We start from the raw sequence: 22868 nt of genomic DNA on the forward strand, positions 1-22868 counted from the left end.
ACTTTATCACTAAGAGTGAGGAAGTAGATAATAGCTGGTACTATAGGAGTTTTAGGTTCGGATATGCTAGGCATCCGAATGCTGGTCCGAGGTAATGAAGATGAGTTTGATCGAAAGTTTGTTGGTACCATAGTTGCTAAAAATCCATACTTGCTTAAGGACGAGTATGCTGCTTTGGAACACACGGCTCAAGATCCGTCTATCCGGGCTGCCTTCTAGTTGGATCACCGGATTGAGTGGAGATGGCCTGATCCCGGAGAGAAGATATATCATAGGCCTGATGATGGATTTGTTCCGGTCTGGCTGGAGCATCTTAGGTCCTGGTGGAATCCACACTGGCATCTTTTCCTTAAACACCTATGTAAATATGAATATATGCTTTCTCTTATGCAGATAACCCCTAACGGGATTAAGTGGATTAGTTGGTTCATTGCCTGTTGCAATAAATTTAAAGTTCATCCCACATTTAGGCTCTGGCACCAAATCTTTAGTTTAGTTAAGTCTAGCCAGGCGCCACTGTACGAGTTGCGATTTCGGGCTGCGAAGTGTGGGTATGGTTCTGCCTATAGACCCGTTATTCAGCAGTCATCTCTGAAGCATTGGAACGGGGAGTTGATTATGTTGAGGGGTTTGGATTTGCTCTATCTTCCCCACATAGCTCTTGATGGAGTCCGGACCCAATTTCCTCGATCTGTTCTCCGGGGTGAAACTGTCTGGCTCATTTTTTCTTTCTGTGAGTGTCTCAGGTTTCAGCTGACCCGGGATACGTTTATGAATCATAAGACCATGAACAAGCTAGGCTGTAAGTATTTTTTTGTAGTCCGGATTGAAGAGTATCCGGACTTGGTAATTTAGTTTTTGTCTGTTTTTTCAAAGTATTTGGGCTAGTTTTTGTGTTTGTTTGTGCTTTGATAGGTTTGCCTTACTATAATCCGAACACGCCTTCTTCGGCTTACAGTGATGCTTTGAAGGGCTTAGGGACTGCCTTCAAGCTAAAGAAAAAGGCATATATTGTTGGGTCTGGATCCAATCCACCCCCAGAGGAAGGCTCTCAGAGCAATGCTGTCTCGAGGCCGGAGTCTGGTGAGCAAGATAGAGGTCCGGAGAAGGATGCTGAAGTTGAGGCTGGTGATGAGTTCGAGAATCTGGAGGAGATCGAACCTTTGGGAGATGTGCCCGAAGTTGACGTTGTCCGGAGGAGGAAGAGGCTCTGGATTGTTGGGATGAAGCCTCCCAGGATAGAGAAGGATCAGGTTGTTGCTGGTTCTAAGTCTGGGAAGGACAAGGTAAAGGGATTGGAGGAGGGGAGTCTAGCTAGGAGTGGTCCGGGTAATGATGAAAGGGTTTCCCGCTTCATGGCCGGAATCCCATCTCAAGATGAGTGGAAGAACATGAATGACTCCGGATTTAATGTCACTATGAAAGAATGTACCCGTCTGTGGGGCCAGGTATATTTGTTCATACTTCTTCCATTTTCTCTGTTTTTTCCTTAGAATTTTTCAGATTGATAGCATACCTTTTTTACAGCTTGGTGGTTACATTGTCGGAGCCGCGGCTATTTCATATAATGAATTGAAGAATGCCCGGGACACTATTGCTGATAAGAATAAAGAGCTCGCTGATTGAAGGGCCAATTTCTGAAAAGGACTCCTCTTTGTCCGGACTAAACAAGCATATTAATGAAGTGACGGTCCGTGCTCAGAATGCTGAGAAAGAGACTGCTGATCTAAAGTCCGAATTAGCTGAGCTCCGGAGGCAGATTTCAGGTGTGAGGCCGGAGTATGAGGTTATTAAAGCTTTCAAGAAGTCTGATGAGTATGACAAGGCTCTTGCAAATGCTGGCGCTCCGGAGATTGGGCGTTGTTGGATTGTTGCCGAGAGGCATATAAAGAGGGATCCTGAGGCTGACTTTGACAGCTTTTGTGAAGAGTTCATCAAGGCAAAGCAGAACGTTGAAGCCAAACTTGGTGAGCCGGAGCCTTTCGATGGTCCTTGCCCCAGTTTTCTCCCAGCCGTTGCTCTGGATGCTTAGATTGATATTTGTAAATTTGAAATATTTGTAACTGAAATGTTTCTTTTGTGTAAGCTCGAACTTTTGTAGTACTTTTAATCGAGCTTCTCTTTGTCCAGGTGGGTGGCTACTTTTGTTTTTATGACTTTCATTCTGCTGTTTTTTTTATATGTTTTTCTTGTTAGTCTAATTTTGCCTTATAAATTTTTTCCAAGTGAATATGATTGCTCTAGTCCAAGTCCATAATTGATCGGACTAGTGTCTACTGTTTCCTTGGAAAAATAATTTTAAGTGAATATGTTTGCTCTAGTCCAGGTCCATCATTAGTCCGGACTAGTGGATGCTTTTGCCTTAGAAGATAATACTAAGTTAATATGTTTGCTCTGGTCCATATCCATTATTGGTCCAGACTAGTGTACATTTTTTTTACTTAGAAAATAATTCTAAGTTAATATGTTTGCTCTAGTCCAGGTCCATCATTGGTCCGGACTAGTGGATGCTTTTTTACTTACAAAATTAATTCTAAGTAAATATGTTTGCTCTAGTCCAGGGCCATCATTGGTCCGGACTAGTGGATGCTTATGCCTTACAAAAATGATTCTAAGTAAATATGTTTGCTCTAGTCCAGGTCCATCATTGGTCCGGACTAGTGGATATTTTTTTACTTCGAAACTTAATTCTAAGTAAATATTTTTGCTCTAGTCCAGGTCCATCATTGGTCCGGACTAGTGGATGCTTTTTACTTAGAAAATTGATTTTAAGTAAATATATTTGCTCTAGTCCAGGTTCGTCATTGGTCCGGACTAGTGGATGCTTTTTACTTAAAAAATTAATTCTTAAGTAAATATTTTTGCTCTAGTTCAGGTCCATCATTGTTCCGGACTAGTGGATGCTTTTTACTTAGAAAATTAATTCTAAGTAAATATTTTTACTCTAGTCCAGGTTCGTCATTGGTCCGGACTAGTTTGTGCTTTGAATAAGAACTAAGAAGATGTAATATAGAGAAATGTTTTTCATTAAGCTGAAATTTCATTCATACAATATATGAAAAACCAAACTGGTTGCTTGCCATAGGCTACAAGATTTTGGTTGCTTTGTTTGCTTTTCTCTATTGGTAGAAATTCCTTAGTCTGAATTCGTGCCAGGTATTTGGGACTTATGAGCCATCCATGTTCATCAGTTTATAGGTTCCTGGCCTTAGGACTTCCTTGACTTTATATGGTCCTTCCCATTTGGGCATTAGCTTTCTAGTGTTTGTAGGATCTGAGGCTTCTGTGTCTCGAAGAACCAGGTCTCCAATTTGAAAGTTTTTGACTTTGGATTTCTTACTGAAGTGCTCTTTTGTCATCTCCTTATATTTATCCATTTTTTCTACCGCTTGGTCCCAGACTTCATCAATTAGCTCCATATTTGTTCCGAGTCCTTCTTCATTGGATATTTCATCGAAGTTTATCGCTCTATGGGAAGGTGATCCTACCTTGATGGGTATCATTGCTTATGTTCCATATGATAGCTTGAATGGAGTTTCTCCTGTGCTTGTCCGGGGGTTGTCCTGTTGGACCACAATACACTCGACAGTTCTTCTGGCCATTTGCTCTTACTTTCTTTAAGTCTTTTTTCAATGCCTTGGAGCAGGATTCTATTTGTGATTTCTACTTGACCATTTCCTTGGGGATATGCTACTGAGGATTTTTTGTGTTTGATCCTGCGCTCTTGTAGGTAGGACTCGAATTCTGATCCGATGAACTGTGGCCCATTATCTGATACTAGAAATCTTGGGATCTCGAACCTCATCAAAATATTGTCCATAAACTTTATGCAGTCCTGCTGATTGATTGTCCTCATTTCTTTTGCTTCAACCCACTTGGTCATGTAGTCAATTGATACCAGTAAGTACCCAAGATATCCTCTAGCCCGGGGAAAGGGCCTTATGATGTCAATACCCCAGACAGCAAAGGGGATTGGAGATAGGATTGAGGAAGGTAGGACTGGGCTCATCCAGGACACATTGCTGAAGAGTTGGAATTCCTTGCATTTTTTCACGAACTCTACTGCATCCTGGTGAATAGTTGGTCAGTAGTAGCCTTGTCTTATGTCTTGTGAGCTAGGGACTTTGTAGACATATGGTCTCCACAGATCCCTTCATGGACTTCCATTAAACAGTAAATAGCTTCTTCTGGCCCGACACATTTTAGAATAGGAGATGAGAAGGTCCTACGGTATAGTAGTCCTTCTTCAAGGAAAAACTTGGCTGCTTTGGCTTTAAGTTTTTGATCTTTTCCTTTGTCCTTTGGGAGCTCTCCTTTTTCCAAGTAGTTGATGAAAGGAGTCATCCAGTTATGGTTGTTTTTAATTTCTAGGACTTCTTCTACTTCAATAGATGATTTTTGCAATTCTTCGAAGTAAACTGAGCAGTCCAGATCTGATGAGTTCCGGACTAGCTTGGACAGAGTATCTGCTTCTTCATTTTCTTATGGACATATCTGTAGGACTTGAGGCCTTGGGATTGATGCTAGGTAGCTTTGAACTAGTGCTTGATATTTTTCCAGAATAGGATCTTTCGCTATACATTCTCCATTTATTTGCTTGACCACTATCTGGGAGTCGTTGTAGATGTTCAAGTCTTGGACTTTGAGAGTCCTGGAAAGCTTTAGTCCTACAATCAATGCTTCATACTCCTCCTGGTTGTTTGTTGTAGGGAAGTCGAAGCATATACCTGTCAGTATCATGAATCCCTCAGGTCTTGTTAGGATGAGTCCGACTCCTGATCTTTCGCTTGTTGCTAAACCATCTACTTTAAGGGTCCAGGCTCCTGGGTTCGTAGATTGATTTCTCTCTGGGTCTATGCTCATTGGAACTAGTTCTACCTCCGGGAAGTTGCATTCGATTATAAAATCAGCAAGTGCTTGAGCTTTAATGGCAGTCCTGGGAATGAAGCTTAAATTGAATTGGCTTAGCTCCACGGTCCAATTGACTAGCCTTCCCGAGACATCTGGCTTGTGAATTATTTTCCTTAGGGGCTGATTTGTGACTACTCTGATTTCTCTTCCTTGAAAGTAGTGTCTGAGCTTTCTTGATGTCATGACCAAGGCGAAAGCAAAATTTTCTAGTCTTGGGTACCTGGTCTCCGAATCCTTAAGTACTTAGCTTACGTAGTAAACTGGTTGCTGTTTTCCATTCTCTTCCCAGACTAGGGAAGCCTCCACTGCTAGTTCCCCGGATGATAAGTATAAGTAGAGAGGCTCTCCTGGTTGGGCCTTAGTTAGGACTGGTGGCTATGAGAGGTACTCCTTGATTTCTTCGAATGATCTTTGGCACTCCGGGGTCTAGTTGACTTCTTTCTTGTTGTTTGCTCCTTTGAGTAGGTCAAAGAATGGTAAGCACCTTTCTTCTAGCTTTGAAACAAATCTTCTAAGTGCTGCTAGTGATCCCGCTAGCTTCTGCACATCTTTCTGTGTTCTAGGAGTCTTCATCTCCTGGATTGCTTTTTATTTTTTTGGGTTAGCCTCAATTCCCCGGTTGCTGATCATGAATCCCAAGACCTTGCCTGCTCCAACTCTAAAGGTACATTTCTCTGGATTCAGCTTGAGTTCATGCTTCCTAAGGTTGTCAAAACATTCTCTCAGATCTTCTATATGTCCTGAGATGGTTGTTGATTTAGCAATCATGTCGTCGACGTAGGACTCCAAGTTTCTTGATTATCTTGTTCATTGCTCTTTGGTAAGTTGATCCCGCGTTTGTCAGTCCAAATGGCAACATCACATAAGCGTAGACTGCTCTGTGAGTTATGACTGTTGTCTTAGGTATGTCTTTCGGCTTCATCTTTATCTGGTTGTATCCGGAGAAGGCGCCCATGAAACTTAGCATGATGTGTCAGGACGTGGCATCTATTAGCTGGTCAATATTTGGTAGAGGGTATGGGTCCTTCGGGCATGCATCATTCAAGTCCTTGTAGTCCACACACATTCTCCATTTGCCGTTTGACTTCTTCACCATGACAACATTTTCTAACCACTCCGGGTATTTAATTTCTTTGATAATCCCTGCTCTGAGTTACTTCTCAACTTCTTCATCTATTGCTTTTTGCCTCTCCGGGGCGAAGTTCCTTCTTTTTTGCTTGACCGTCTTTCTGTTGGGGTTGACATCCAAGCTGTGCATTGCTATTGACTCATGAAGTCTAGGAATATCCCTTGGACTCCATGCAAAAACATCTTTGTACTAATGGAGCAAGGATACCAGTTCTTCTATGAAGGCTGATTCTAGTCCGGATCGCATTTTCACCTTCTTGGTAGGACTGCTTTTATCTATTTAGATTTCTTCTGTTTCTACTGCTGCCTCAATTTTTGCTTGGTCCTGGATTGAGACCATATGATATATCCGGGCTTCAGAGTTCTTTTTCAAGTAAGTATTTTCCTGTGTTGATTCTTCTCCCTTGGTTGCTTGCATGGTAGGACTGGTGAGATCTGGGACTGGACTTGCTTCAGCAACTACCATGACTTGGTTGTTTTTCGGTTCTTCCGGGCTTGGCTTGGTTTCTTTTGGATCCGGACTGGATTCAATTACTTGTACTTCTTTTCCCGTTTCTTCCCTTGAGCGTGGATGATATTTTTTGATACTTTATTATTTGCGAAGAACTGTTACTTTTCTCTTATTGTCCAGGTGAGTCTCTGCCATGACCAGAGCCTGACTGTAGCATTTTTCAGCAACTTCATAATCTTCTCTTACTTCACCCACTCCAGTTGGGGTTGGGAACTTGATTTTTAGGTGGGAGATCGAAGTTATTGCTTGCATCCTGGTTAGGTCTGGGTGCCCAATTATCTTGTTGTATGACGAAGGAGTGTTGATGACATAAAATTTGATTACATGGGTTACCTGGTTAGGAGCAGTTCCAAAAAGGACAGGTAAGTATAGGGTTCCTTGGATCGGGACTAAGTTGTTCCCGAACCCATAAAGTAGGTCTTCTCGGTAGTTATTTGATCGGACGCTACCCAGCTGCATTCGAACCATAGTATGCTTGAAGAGAATATTGACCGAAGAACTGTTCTCAATAAGCATTCTCCAAACTTCGTTGTCAAAAATATCCAGAGTTACCACTAAAGCTTCATTATGGTTAGGATTGACTCCTTCATAGTCCTTACTGCTGAAAGATATAACCACTTCCGTGAATGTTTGGATGGATAGTACCTCTTCTTCAGAGTCCGGACTCCTTGGTGAGGAATGGGATCCTCTCAGAACCACATTCACTATGTTTTTTCCTCTCTTAATCCCTTCCCCTTTTTGGTTGCTGTCCCGAACTAGGTACTTGTTCAGGTTCCCTTTATTTACTTATTCTTCGATGAAGTACTTAAGTGATAAGCAATTCTCAGTCTTGTGGCCATGTGTTTCATGATAGTCGCATTGCCTGTTGTACGGCCTGCTCTCCGATGGAGTCTGCATTTGCTTTGGTGGGTAGTAGAACATCTTATCATTTATCTCCATTAGAATTTCTTCTCGGAACCTATTGAGTGGAGTCCAGTCCGACTCTTGCTTTGGCTCTCAAGACTGCTTGGTTGGTCTCCGGTCACTTTTGGACTCCGTCCTAGGACCGAGCCTTTGGAATATTGGAGTATTTTGTCTGTCTTGGTTCTGCTGGCTCTGTTTGAATTTTTTGTCTTGATGGTAACCCCCTTTCGGTCGGTCATCAGGATTTTTGCTCCTAGATCCCCCATTCCGGGTCATCCTCATTGCTTGGAGCACATCAGTTTCTTTGATGAATCTGGCATCCATGGAGTAGGTTGCCTCTAGACTCTGCGGATCCTTGTTGATCAGTTCTACTATATATCTTTCATTGTGTTCCGGGTCTAAGTTCCTCCTGAAGATGCTCAAAGCCTCGCGCTCGTTCAAGTTCGAGATCTTGTTGATTGATTCTTGGAACCGCCGCATATAGGCCGAGATGGACTCATTGTCAAGCTGCCGGATGATTTCCAGGTGACACATATGCATTTCATGTATCTTATTTTCTCGAAACCTCTTAAGGAAGGCTGCGCGAAACTCCTTCGAACTCTGGATGCTCCGGGAGGAGATCCTATTGAACCATCTATGGGCCTCTCCCTTGAGAGTTGATGCGAAGAACCTGGATTTTGTTAAATTATTGTATTAATATATCTGTGCAATCTGCTCAAAGTAATTCAAGTGCTCCTTTGGGTCTCCCAGACCATCAAAAGAATCGACATTATAGTGCTTTAGGTCCCGCTGTCGGGGAATAGCCTCCAAGGAGTGGCTAAAAGGTGTTGGAGTTTCCCCAACTTCCATTCCAGAGTCTTTGTCCATTTTCCTTTGTAGTTCATAGATCATATCCTTAAGATCCTTTTGCTTCTCTTCATCATCATCAGAAATGACCTCGGGAGTAGGATCCCTCCGGGTCCTCTTAGTCCTGGACTTGGCCAGTAGTTTCTCTTCCTCTGGCTGCATTCTTTTTTGAATCTTTAGTTCAAGCTTTGCTTCTTCCTTTCTGATTTGTTCTATCATCTCTTCTAACCTCTTCTGTTTGGCTGCTTCTTTTTCTTTCTTATTGCCCTGATCCTTTTCGTTCTTCTTCCCCTTAACTCCAATACGGTCGAAGACTGATCTCTTAGATTGCCAGGAGTCCCCGGACTCCTCCGGTTCCTCCTCTAGTTCGGCATCATCCTGGATCCGGGCTTGTTCTTTCCTATAGAGCCAGATTTCTTCTGCTAGTTCATTGCTGGTGAGGTTGGCCATATGTTCCTCAACCACGGGGACGTTAGTGTACTTGTATTGGTTTAGCTCAATAAGGCTTCTGGCATCCCAGGGGTTAACAACCCTCTCCAGAATGGGAGTTGCAATGGTTGCTCCTGGAGTGTTTCTTAGTCGGCTTCCGGGTCTTGAGCCTGGGAGTGGTCCGGCTCCTGGACCTGAGTACTAGCAGAGGGTCTCCCTGAAGTATGCGTTCCTGCTTTTGTCATTGTCTCAAAAGTACCAACAACAACTAACAAAGTTTCCAACTAACAATATCGATCTAAGGTTACTTTTTTAAAATTGTGGAAACTATTCAAAACAACAATAGGTAGTTTCTTGGGAGTGGTTTGAATAACTTTCTGGGAATAGTACAAACAATATGGTAGAAAGAGTGCAGCTGAGTTTTAGGACACAAAGGTAATATGAAAACTAAAGCAAACTCGGGGTTCCAAAACAATAGAAACTAGCAATAGCACACACAAATGTGGTGTAAATCAACGAAACGTGGCTCACATAAATGTGGCCTAAAACAACGAGCACACACAAACGTGACTTAAATAAACAACATACATATTTATGAGAGAGTTTGGTTGCTTGGGTTCTTACAAGTGAAAGAAATGGACTCTTTCAAGAGCTTGCTGATGAAGGTGAATCCAGGGGCACCAAGACCCAAGGATGGAGAGCCCCTCCTTCTAGCGCCAAATGATAACTCCTGGTGGCGGGGCTGCTCCTTCGACATTGTGCCTAGATCCTTCACCGCGGTGGTGGTGTAGTTGTCATGGGGTTCCTACAAAACAACACCGGAAGGGGGGATTGGGTCCCTCGGAGCCTCCGATGTGAGAGTAAGAACTTGTTTTTGGGGAAGATGAAGATAGATAGGGATGTAAGGTAATTGTGTGTGTATATGAGTGTGAGAGAGTGATTAACCCCAAAACCTTACCTTATTGGGCTATAAATAGTCCCAAGATAGGGTTTTGGGGTTGGTACCTTTGAATCGTAGTCGTTGGTTCTAGGAGCGAAGGACACCTAGATGGAGCGGATGCCTTACACATGTCAGGATGGGAGTGGTTGAGGAATATTCTGAGAATTTCTTGGCACATGACTTGATTATGCTCATGACTGATGAATGACAGTTGTCCCTATCACGCGTTTGGGCATGTGCCTCACGTACTGAGATTCCCCAAGGTTGGGCTGTTATGACTAGATTAGTCTGGACTAGTTGGGCGCGGGACTGGATGGAGCTGGGAGTCCGAATATAGTCCTTGTAAGAGTTATATGTACTATCAGTATAGTGTGTAAAATTGTAATCATGTCAAGGTTCAATTCTCCTTATATATCTTTGCATGATAGGCTTTATAGCAACCATTCCTTTAGTATGTAGTTAGTAATCTTAGGCCTCATGTTCCAATAAAATTTGATTCCAAGCTCCTCAGAGTAATCATCAAGTACTTCCACCATCTCATACTTATGTCTTACCTCATATGGAGTTGTGTTGTCCAGTTCTGTTAACCAGTTCCGATATACTGCCCATATGTCTCCCCTTTTTGATAAATCCTAACACATCCCCCGCTGTCAGCCTTCTCCTAAATCAAATGTTAAGAAAAAAAATATTAAATTGATCAAAAATGTATGTGTTCATTACTCTAAAATGTCCACAAGATTTAGTAAACCCTGAATCCAACCAATTTACTAATTCAAATTCAGTATCAGTTTTGGAGTTCAAGTAGGTGAAATGGACCTTGAATGGTTGCAGCGATATGACTTCTCGGATCAAACAGTACAATTGAATCATGCCATCTTCTTCATCATACAATGCCCATATGTGCTTTGGTTGGATGCACTCTTCTGATCTATCCTATCAAAATCGTGGAAGTCTGAGTCTGGGACTGATACTGGCACTGACGAAGCGGCCTCTATTTGATTATACCAACCATTCCTTTAAGCACTAATTCATGATAATTAATCCTTCATGTTGTATCTTTTCATTAGTCCACTTCATATTATAGTAGCACTTTATTAATCCTCAACTTGATCATCAACATTTTGTTTGTCATCATTGTACAATTTAGGCATTGACATTATGCACTATTGGACTTCTTAAACATTGACAATCATTTCCAAAAATGTCAATGAACATCAAATTCTGCTTAGTAGAAAGAGTTAGCAGAAAGTTATGACTCATGGAGATGAACATTTTTTGCCACTAACTATACCAATTATGCATCATAATTGAGGTAATGTACGTTTTATATTAATTAACAAAGCATTCAGATTATTACTAAGTTCACTTCTTATAATCATCATTTGCTTGCATAAATCTTATTGGCGAAGATAATCCTCGAATTGATTTGAGATTTTAATGAAGCAATAGGTTCCTGTAGTTTTCTTTGAAATTGACGATTATTCCTCGCATTGATTTAAGATTTTAATCAATCAATAGGTTCCTGTAGTTTTATTTAAAATTGAAGATTATGTATTTGTTGGATTTTTAAACGCAGCGGGGCGTGGAAAAACACTTTTACACACACAAAATCCAAATAAAAGCATATAAATCGTGAATAAAAATTCGAGGGATCGAATCTAACCTTTAAAAATAATTCGGAGACAACGATCAGAGATCCTTAGCAGTTGCTCCTCAAGTGTGAAGCACTCCACCGGTATCCACAAAGAAAACGACTTTTAGGAGGAGGAGGAGGTGGAGAGAATTTGGTTTTCTGAAACTTTTGGGTTTCTCGGGTTTAATGTGGGTTCGAATAAAATAGGGTCTATAATAGTGTATTTATAGGCAAAATTTTCAGCTGAAATTTTCCCATAAATATTATTATTATTATCCCATTTATTATTCTCATTAATAATTAAAACACCTTTTAATCATTAATCCTTTTTCTAAACACTTTAGAAATAATTCTCTCTCTTGATTTAATTTCCAAAAATTAAATCCTTAATTAATAATATTAAGAACTTTTCTTAATTAATTTATAATCAATTAAATCTCATTTAATCAATTATTAAATTTGCCAATTAATTATTTATTTCACAAATAAATAATTATTAGCCATTATTAATTAATTCCTCCACCAAAAAATCATTCTCTTTGTATGGTGTGACCCTGTAGGTTCAATATTAAGCCGGTAGTAGAAATAAATAATAATAAAACTATTTTATCATTATTTATATAAATTCTCTAATTTATTAAATATGATTATTTAATTAATCACATTTATTCTACATCGTGAGTGATGCTTATCAACATATCGCGACTATCCGGATAATATGAATTCACTGCTTAGAATACCAAGAACCTGTCAGTGAATAGTTACCGTACAATAAACTCCTTCTACCCTACAATGTCCCGATTAAATACAAGGCATGGATCTCATGTCAAGCCTATCTAATTTAATCACTTGCTTACCATTTACTATGCGTAGTTCTATGCAAATTAGAAACTCCTTTCTAATTTCATTTACTCTGGCCAGAGATTCCTGAACTAGCATAAGTGGATCAGCCTTGAACATTCGCTTCCTTCACTGGAAGGGGTAGATCCTTTATTGATCATACACTATCTTCGTGTACAAATTCCTATACCCAGAAGAGCCCTAATAATTGTCCCTGGAGACTAAGAACTAAACCAAAGCATAGTTCAGTGTACACAAGATGACTATGATGACCTCAAGTCTAAGGATACTTGTACAACTATCACTAAGCGAACAACTGCTGACACGTGAGTGAACTCCATCAGTTGTTCAGCTGTGCGAGTCATGTTCAGTGAACTTATTCTATAATAAGCACCTACATACTAGCTATAGTGTCACCACACAAATGTCTATGAGAACAGACATCCTTCATAATGAAGCAAGCATAGTATGTACCGATCTTTGCGGATTATTAATTACCAGTTAGTAATCCTATGACCAGGAACTATTTAAATTTAGAGTTATCATCTTTTTAGGTCTCACTATTATGATCTCATCATAATCTATAAAAAGCTTTACTCTAAACTATGGTATATCTTATTTAAACACTTAAATAGATAAAGCCCGTAATAAAAACAAAACAAGTCTTTTATTAATATCAATGAAATCAAAACAGATTACATAAAAGTTATTCCTAAATCCTCATACATGATTGGACTTAGGACATATTCCTTTCAATCTCCCACTTGTACTAAAGTCAATCACTCTGGTATCTAATACCCATCCTGTCATTATGACGATCAAAGTGACTTTCATAAAGTAGCTTTGTGAGTGGGTCTGCTATGTTGTTATGTGTGTCAACTCTAATTCAATACAATACAAGAAATGTTACCGCGCTCCCACTAACCCTTTTGTAGACGCATGGTTCATCTACGTTTTTGATAAAATCAAACTCTTTAATTGTCTCATCAAAACGAATGTTCCATCTACGAGAAGCTTGTTTTAAACCACATATGGTTCGCAGCAGCTTACATACTAGGTTTTCATTTCCCTTGGAAAGAAAACCATCTGGCTATATGCCAGATCACATAGTCGTAGTAAGCAGCAATCGCAAGCAAAATCCGAACTGATTTTAACAGGGCTACAGGCAAAAGGTTTCATCAAAGTCAATCCATTGCCTTTGTTTGAATCCTTTTTCCAAAAGCCTGGCCTTATAGGTCTCCACCTGGCCATCTGCTGTAATCTATCTTTTGTATACCGTATACATAGATTCCATTCTGGATTTCATGGCACTATGTCATTTCTCTGAGTCAACACTACTCATAGCCTCATTATAGGTCACAGGGTCGTCATCATCAATGATCGACAACTCATTGTCATTCTCAATGACAAGGCCATATTACCTCTCAGGTTGGCGAGACACTCTCCCTGATCTATGAATGGGCTGTTCCACAAAAGGTTGTTCAGTCAGAACAGGTGTTTCCACTTGATTCGTAGTAGTTTGTGCTTCTTGAACTTCATCAAGTTCAATTTTGCTCCCACTGTTTCCTTCAAGGATAAACTCCTTTTCCAAGAAGGTAGCATGTCTGGAGACAAACACCCGATGATCGGTGTAAAAGTAATACCCTAAAGTCTCTTTAGGATATCCCACAAAACTACATTTTACGGATCGATATTCCAGCTTATCTGGGTCAACTTACTTGACATAAGCTGGACATCCCCAAATCTTAACGTGTTTAAGACTCGGTTTCCTTTCTTTCCATATCTCATACGAAGTTTGAGGAACAGATTTGGAAGGCACCATATTCAGTAAATATGCTGAGGTTTCCAATGCATAACCCCATAGGAATATTGGAAGATTTGCATAGCTCATCATGGACCGAACTATGTCTAACAAAGTTCGATTTCTCCTTTCAGATACTAATCTGGAGGAGTCCACTGGGAGACTATACCATTTACTTTGAGATAATCTAGAAACACTCCATTAAAGTATTCACCACCTCGATCTGATCGAAGAGTTATAATACTATGTTTGGTTGTTTCTCCACTTCATACTTATATTCTTTGAACTTTTCAAAGGCCTCAGACTTGTGTTTCATCAAACACATATCCGAATCCAAATCTATCATCTATGAAAGTAATGAAGTATGAAAATCCACCCATGGCTTGCGTAGACATTGGTCCACATACATCTGTGTGTACCATTCCTAGCAAATCTGCAGCCCTCTTTCCATGTCCACTAAATGGAGACTGCAGTGTCATAATGAAGTGAGATTTTCATCATCCATTTTCTTTTATTAGTTTGTTCAATCTGAAGTAAATTATGTCACATATATACAGGCCATTATTTAAAGTACCACGTCCATAAAGAATATTATCTCTAAGAATAGAACATTCATTATTCTCAATAATAAATGAAAATCCAGCCAAGTCTAACATGGGAATAATATTCCTCACAATCGAGGGAACAAAATAACAATTATTTCAAACAATAGTCTTGCCCGTAGGCATATGTAAATGAAATGATTCTACATCTTCAGCAGCAACTCTTGCTCCATTTCCATCAGTAGAATCACCTCCTCTTCCTCAAGAGTCCTACTTCTTCTTGGTCCCTGCAACAAATTGCAGATATGAGAACCACAGGCGGTATCTAATACCCAAGTAGAAATGACATATTCACTTCTATCATGAACATACATGAATCAGAAGCAGTAGTCTCACTACCCTTCTTCTTCAATTCTGTAAGGTAAACCTTGCAGTTCCTCTTCCAGTGCCCCACCTTGTTACAGTGAAAGCAAACAACTTTGCTCTTGGGGTCTTCAGCTTTTGGTGGAACCGGCGTTTTCTCACCTACTTTCTTCTTCTTGGAAGAGTTCCTCTTCCTTTTCTTAGGATTGGAACCTTCACCAATTAGAAGAACAGAACTCTTCTTAGGGGGAAAATTCGATTCCGCAGTCTTCAACATGTTGTGGAGTTCAGGCAGGCTGACATCCAACTTATTCATGTGAAAGTTCACAACAAACTGCGAGAACGAACTCGGAAGCGATTGCAAGACCAAGTCTTGGCTCAGCTCCCCATCCATGGCAAAACCAAGTTGTCCAAGACGTTCAATCAAATTGATCATCTTAAGTACATGGTCATTCACAGATGATCCCTCAGACATCCTACAACCGAACAGCTCCTTGGATATCTCATATTGAGCTGTCCTCCCCGCCACATCATACAACTCTTGTAGATGCATACGGATAGTGTGAGCATCCATATACTCATGTTACTTCTGTAGCTCAATGTTCATGGAAGCTAGCATGATGCATTGAGCAACATTTGCATCATCTATCCACTTACGATACACAACGTGTTCATCATTATGTGCATCACTAGCAGGTTCAGTAGGCTTAGGTGAGTAAATCACGTATTCCAGCTTCTCAATCCTGAGAACAATTCTCAAGTTTCGAAGCCAGTCAGCATAATTAGGACCCGTCAATTTGTGAGCATCCAGTATGCTCCGAAGTGATAGTGCAGAAGACATAACGTACAAAGTAAATCTGTAAATGATAAACACATAACAACACTTAGCAAATATTCGATTTCATTTCAAAACACTATATGAATCGGGTTTTTATTCATAAGTGGCTCCCACTAGTTTTCCTAATTTATTCAACCCCCTACATGAAAAATTAAGCATTCATAATGCTAGTGGGAATAGGGATCCTACATTCCATTACACAACCCCGGCTGTGGCACGAAACGCCATGTAATGTTCAATAGGCAGACAACTCTTGTCAATTACATCTAATGTTATTCCCTAATCAAACTTTAGCCTCTTGAATAATTGAGTCACGGCTGTGGTACGACAAACTCAATATTCTAAGTCAAGTCTAACCCAACATTCCGTACAATTGAATCAGTCCCCAAAGGCCCACGGCTGTGGCACGTAACGACCTTTAGATTCTTATTCAATGTACACATCTCTATGTAATAGACAAGTATTTCTTATTTCGAAATCAAAGCCCTCGGCTGTGGCATGAAACGACAATGATTCAAAAATAAGAACTACTTTCTACCATGTTGGAAGGCTATGACCGACACAAGCCCGTTGTGTCATTGGCCAATTACTACTTGATATTATTTAATTTTAGAGGGATTATATTACGTTACAATCATAATCATATTATAAAGAGATTCTTCCTTTTAAATTAAATATTTCAAATCAATAATCAATAATCAGACGATTCCCAGATCGGGTGGAGCATTGTCAAGAGGCGTCACTTAATAACCCTTTTTTACAGATAGAAATCTGTTGTTGACAGAATCATCCTTTCTCTCATATCAAAAATTCATATTCAATTACGTGTTTCATAAACACAAGAATCTCATGATTGTATTCATAATATTGTTATTAAGGTTATGAAACAATTTCACTATACTAGGTTGTCTAACAAACGCCTTATGTTTATTTAAGTTCACCTGAATCTATCATCGCATGATAAACTAAGCATATATCACATATATCAACATGAATAAACATCAAGGTAGGCATGTTACATCATCTAGCACATTAGTCTAAGCATTATACATCTCTATGTATCACATGAAGCATTTAAAAGCAATTAAAACAGTCAAAAAACAACTTTAAAACACTTCATGGAAATATAAACAGTTCAAAACTTTTATATAAACTAAAATTGATCACACCATTAGATCCGTCTCGGAAAAACGAATCCAACGGTATATTGCACGCCCAAAACGGAGTTACGAAACTCCCAGAAAATCAAATTTAATATGGACAGTCGGGCTGTAACGCATTACAGGAACGCGTTACTAGCCCTGTAACGCATTCCGGTGATGCGTTACACCCCTTTTAAGCCATTAAAGGGTGTAACGCATTCCGTGAATGCGCCACAGGTGTGTAACGCATTCCCGGAAGTGGAATGCGGTACATATATGAAATGGTACTAATCAAATTTAGTACCATATGTACCGAAAGTGGTACATATATGAAATGGTACTTGATGTTAATGTGCTTGGTTCTTGAATGATGTACTGGATTTTTAGCAATTGCAATGGCACTGGTGTTATCACAGAAAATAGGAATCTTATCCACCTGTAGACCATAGTCCAACAGTTGGTTTTTCATCCATAAAATTTGTGCACAATAACTGTCAGCAACAATATATTCAGCCTCAGCTGTAGAAGTAGATATCGCATTTTGCTTTTTACTGAACCAGGATACTAGCTTATTTCCTAGAAATTGACAGGTTTCTGTTGTACTTTTTCTATCAATTCTATAACCTGCATAATCTGCATCTGAATAACCCATTAGATCAAAACCAGAATCTCTAGAATACCAAATGCCAAGTTTTGGTGTTCCTTTGATGTAGCGACTGGGAATTTCGCGATGTGATTAAGTGAATAAAGTATAATTTTTTGTTGTAATTGTGAATTTATTTGAATAAATAAAAGGTTAAATGATTTTGTGGTTAATTGTCGTTGTTGTATAATAGTAACTAGGAACATAAAGTAACTCGTTCCAGTTTGACGAGTCAACTAAGGGAATAAGCTGTTTCGTCGGGCCATCAAGTTGAACGGAACCCGTATTAAAATGGTTGAATATATTTAAAAGTGTGAATGTGAAATATATGTGATGATCTTGTGTGTTTGCATGATATTTGAGGTGTGCGTGTTTGAATTTGAGAGTTGTGAAATTTTAAATATTTATAAAAGGAATTATAAAGGTTTCATTGATCTTTAAATTTTAAATTAATATTATTAAGTACCGAAAGTGTCTACCCACGTTCGAAAATGGATTACTCCTTGATGTCAATTATATAGTTATACAAAATCACAAACAATATAATTGTAGAGTATGAAATTTGAAAATATGATGAAAATATATAATAAATTATGATATTATAAATATATGGAATTGAACCCGGGTGAAACCAAAAAACTGAAATAAAATAAGTAAATCTTAAATCTTATATAGAATTAATAAAAATGAATAAAAAATATAAATTAAAAGTTACAATAATAACAATAAATAGAGGTATATAAAAATAAAAAAATGGGTAAAATAATACATACAAAATAATAAGTTATATTTGAATTAAAAGAAATAAAATTATACAAATAGAGTTGTAATGAGATTCAAAAGGATCAAATTAAAAGGTGGTAAAACCAAAACGACGTGAAACTAAAGTACCGTTTAAAAGAGGGTTTAACTTTAACAAAGGTTATTAATGTCATTGAATAAATTATAAAGAATTTAATTTTAAAGTCATCATTTTAATTTTAGATGGGACTATTATCAAATTCTGGATTTTTATTATAGTACATGAATATTATTAACCTCGTTTAAGTCCGACTTGACTTTTTTATTTTAAATAGTCGAGTTCGGGGAGAGATTCTAACTCTTTTAATAACTCGAGCCTGCTCGGCTCGATTCGTAAAATTAAACGAGTCGAGTTTGGGTAGAGGTTTAGGCTCGATTAAGGATAAAATTAAACGAGCCGGGCCGACTCGTTAAAACCGGCTCGTTTAGAACGAGCCGGCTCGACTCGACTCGTGAAATTAAACGAGTCGAGTTCGGGCTGAGTTTTAGGCTCGTTTATCGACTCGGGCAGAGGTTTAGGCTCGTTTAGTTAAACATTCGGCTCCACTCGATTAATCTTGACTCGAATTACGCCCGGCTCAAAACTCGGCTCCCTCGGCGCGAATTACAGCCCTAATAATAGCAATATAGGATGCCAATAAATCATGTTCCCAGCTCCTAGGTGTTGATATAGAAGCCTGCCTAAGCTCTGATAAATATACCATAGTATGTGATACTCAAAAGTTCTCTCTCAAATGTACAGTAAGTTACAAATGCGCCATGCTTGATATCATCTTTTTAGGAACTCCCAGCTGAATTGCTGAAAAATTAAACTTCAACCATGTCACATACTCTGAGGCTCAACGCTCCACCTGATATGTCGGTCAGTTTATGTGATCGCATGACATGAACACACTAACACCGTGGCTAAGCACAAACACAAGTTCAGGTACAAGCACTGCCTGCCCTCTACCTCCAAAGTCCCAACCAAATCCAAGTTAACATCACCAATGTTATATTCTGTTACATTGTCATGCGTCACATATGGCTGTCTTCTCAACACTCCCTCTATATAAATCCACTAGAATACTTGCTACCAGACCGCTACCAGACCCCGGACCCAGATTCAAATTTCAAGCAAGCATTAGCCTAAAACATCCGCAGAATAGACCCAAATGACAACAAGACTTACTAGTTACTACCATGCCAAAATAATCAATTTCGATGTCATCAACCAGAATACAGATTTTGGGGAAAAAAAAGCAGAACCCAAACGTACAAAAACACAGCAACAAGATCAAACTAAAACTTCCTGCTAGTAAAAATAAGGATACTGCAAAAGTAGTTCCACTGGAATGAAATATTTAACAGAAATTATGTCCCGACTCCATAGATTGATTGAAAAAGAACGTAAGAACAGTTTAACAATACACCTATAAGATAGGAACTAAATTGGTCCGGAAGTATAGGCCACAATTAAGTGAGCACGTAAAATTAACACAGGAACACCATCCTGAGCACAAACACAAGTTCAGGTACAAGCACAAACAAAAGCCAAGGGCTGCCTGCCCTCAACCTCCCAATCAAATCTAAGTTAACATCACCAATTTGTAAAATGTCCCATAGTCATGCGACATATATGCCAGTCACTTGGCAAAAAAAAATTTACTTGGAAAAAAAGACATATGGTTGTCTTCTCCAAACTTTCCCTCCATGTAATTCCACTAGAATACTTGCTACCAGAATCCAGACCCAAATTCAAGCAAGCATTAGCCTCAACCATCAGCAGAATAGACCCCAAATGACAAGAAGACTAAATACCATGCCAAAATAATCAATTTCAATATCACCAAGCAGAATAGAGTTTTAGGGGGGGGGGGGGGGGAGGAAGAACACAAAACTAAAAAAGCGCTGCACCGAAATCCAACTAAAACTTAGTGCTGGTAAAAATAAGGATACTTCAAACATAGTTCCAACAGGAATGAAATATTTAACAGAAATCATGTCCAGACCAGAATCTATAGATTGATTGAAAAAGAACATAAGAACAATAGAACAATACACTTAAATAATAAGAAATAAATTGGTCCAGGAATGTATGCCACAATTAAGTGAGCAGAAATAAACAGTCAGAAATCAAAATGAATAAATAGAAGGCAAACAATTTAGGTTACATAGTAGAAGTGAAAACTTAGTGCTGGTAAAAATAAGGATACTTCAAACATAGTTCCAACAGGAATGAAATATTTAACAGAGATCATGTCCAGACCAGAATCTATAGATTGATTGAAAAAGAACATAAGAACAATAGAACAATACACTTAAATAATAAGAAATAAATTGGTCCAGGAATGTATGCCACAATTAAGTGAGCAGAAATAAACAGTCAGAAATCAAAATGAATAAATAGAAGGCAAACAATTTAGGTTACATAGTAGAAGTGAAAAAGCCTCTAATGGCATCTTCCTTATATAATAACATAGTGGGAGAACATGAGGCCCTAATCTTGATCATCAGTTTCGCGGTACATCTGGAGGACTTCAGTACATTTAGACATAGGTTCATTCTTGAGGAATCCCATGTTATTGGCAAAGCGAGTATCAGAATTCATTCCATTGGATCGGGTGAGAATGACACGAGACTTATCACGGCCCATGTTAGGCTCAGAACACAACGGATCGGGACTGCTCACAAGCAGGGCATCACACATTTGATCATAATGGTCATCAGCCACAGTTAGCTTGTAGGTTCCAGTGGAATCAGTGACTCCTTCAATGCTATAGGTAAGGTCCGAAGTCTTTCTATCCCTGCACTCAACTCTCACCCTGGCACCTGCAATCAACCCACAAACTATTACTCGTCAACGTATGTTTACCACCTCAATTGTGCCCACAAACTATAACTCATCAACACTTGTTTACCCTCAAGGTGTGGCGTCTGGATCACGAGATTTCAACCCGTTCACTAAACAATAATTAAATGTAATCCAAAACAATATTACAAATCTAATTGTTACTTACACGTGCCAGAAATCCCATGATTCAAATGTGCCCTTAATTAATATTGTTAATTAAAATTCAAAAACCCTCCCTCATACTAGTTGCATAAAACCAGTGTGTAGAAGTAGTAGATCTGGGCTTACAAATACAACTAGAACAAACAAACTATATTAACAAAAATTTACAAGATCTAGTTATGGGTGATACTCATAAGACATACCAGGAATGTAAGTAGTGGCAGAGGTTTCAAAACCAGCACGGCAAGTGTCGCAATAGATACGTCCTTGTACAACAAATGGCTTCTGGTGATGCAAGAATCTTGCAGTAGCTATGGCTGGGAGTACACACAATAACATTAATATCACTAGTCTACCCATTTTCTCTTCTTGGTTCAAGAACAAAGACAGAGAATGAATGTTTATAAAATGGATGGAGTTGTATTGTATATTTATTTATGGAAAGTTGTTTGTATTGATAGGAGAGACTAGTGTCGGTGAGCTGGAAGGGCACTGGCACAGTCGTCTCACATGCAAAAGTGGGAAAAAGCAAACTTAAGCGCGTCCCCACCGTCACTACTACCCTTCCATCATTTTTATGGGCCCATTTTTCAACTCTTTTCTGTTAAGCTAAGATTTGTTGGGCCTTTTTATTATGGGCCGGGTTTTTATCTTCCTTGTTTTATGTCATAGTTTCTTTTTATTTTTATCCATTCTTATTGTTATTTTCTAAAATAATAGCCCAAGCCGTATGGTTTCTCTTGACCAAGTATAATTCTTTCCATGTAATCCTTACAAGTATAGGCTTAAAGAATAAGTTCAAATAGATTTACACAATTTAATTTGACTTAATATTTATACATAGGAAAATTGTACACCTCCAATATTATATTTTTTTAAGTAATATATATATATATATACCTTAACTTCGATTGTAATACACGCCCAATACAAAATTATGATCCATACTTAACATTAAGTGTCAATATTTAATCAGGGAACCAGTAGGGGCTATATGTATATGTGAGATCTTTTTATTTTATTTTAAAATATATATCTAATTATATCATAAAAGCTAAATATTTAAAAAATATATTTTTTAAAAAAAATTCTCTAAAATTAGAGTTTCACCCAAAAGTTATTACTAATCTTGCAGCCACTAAATCTATAGTGTATAGTGTAAAAGATCACACACACACTGTAGTAAAAATACTGTTTTTTGAATATAGGATCATCAATCACAGGCAGAGATGTTCAAAAAATCCAAAATCTGAAATACGATCCGATCTGATTTGAAAAAAAATCTGAAAAACCCGATTCAGAATCGAATTGAAAAAAGCCCAGATAAAAGTCTGAATCAAAAAAAGACCGGATAAAAGTCTGAATCAAAAAAAGACCGGATAAAAGTCCGAATCAAAAAAAGCCCAAATAAAAGTCCGAATCGAAAAAAGCCCGGATAAAAGTCCGAATCAAAAAAACCCGGATAAAAACCCGGTTCGGCCCGGATAAAAGCCCGATCATTTTATATGAAATTTGAAAATATACAATAATTTTTATGATTTTTAAAATATTATATTATAATATTGGAAGCAATTAAGATATATATGATTATTTATATATTCT

At 38.6% G+C, this 22868-nt stretch overlaps 2 protein-coding genes across 2 annotated transcripts; both read right to left on the reverse strand.

Annotated features, from left to right (window-relative positions):
* Positions 1–3167: 3167 nt before the first annotated feature.
* LOC141714590 (uncharacterized) lies at positions 3168–3503 on the reverse strand. Its single transcript, XM_074518103.1, has one exon. It carries the CDS (start codon positions 3501–3503, stop codon positions 3168–3170), a length of 336 nt encoding a protein of 111 aa, XP_074374204.1.
* Positions 3504–20549: 17046 nt separating this feature from the next.
* LOC141712767 (major pollen allergen Lol p 11) lies at positions 20550–21752 on the reverse strand. The gene is made up of 2 exons (XM_074515839.1): positions 21470–21752; positions 20550–21082 (listed from the first exon to the last, which is right to left on the reverse strand). The coding sequence occupies exons 1-2, from the start codon at positions 21624–21626 to the stop codon at positions 20751–20753; spliced, it is 489 nt and encodes a 162-aa protein (XP_074371940.1). The 5' UTR covers positions 21627–21752; the 3' UTR covers positions 20550–20750.
* Positions 21753–22868: the final 1116 nt, after the last annotated feature.

The sequence above is a fragment of the Apium graveolens genome, chromosome 3 (genome assembly GCF_009905375.1).
Source record: "Apium graveolens cultivar Ventura chromosome 3, ASM990537v1, whole genome shotgun sequence".
NCBI classification, from domain to species: Eukaryota; Viridiplantae; Streptophyta; class Magnoliopsida; order Apiales; family Apiaceae; genus Apium; species Apium graveolens.

Excerpts from the sequence above, each read along its gene's own strand:
- LOC141714590 (XM_074518103.1), bottom strand. The coding sequence starts at position 3,503 with ATGATACCCATCAAGGTAGGATCACCTTCCCATAGAGCGATAAACTTC.
- LOC141712767 (XM_074515839.1), bottom strand. The coding sequence starts at position 21,626 with ATGGGTAGACTAGTGATATTAATGTTATTGTGTGTACTCCCAGCCATA. Across the intron at positions 21,083-21,469 it reads TGCCACTACTTACATTCCTG|GTGCCAGGGTGAGAGTTGAG; the intron begins GTATGTCTTATG and ends GGTTGATTGCAG.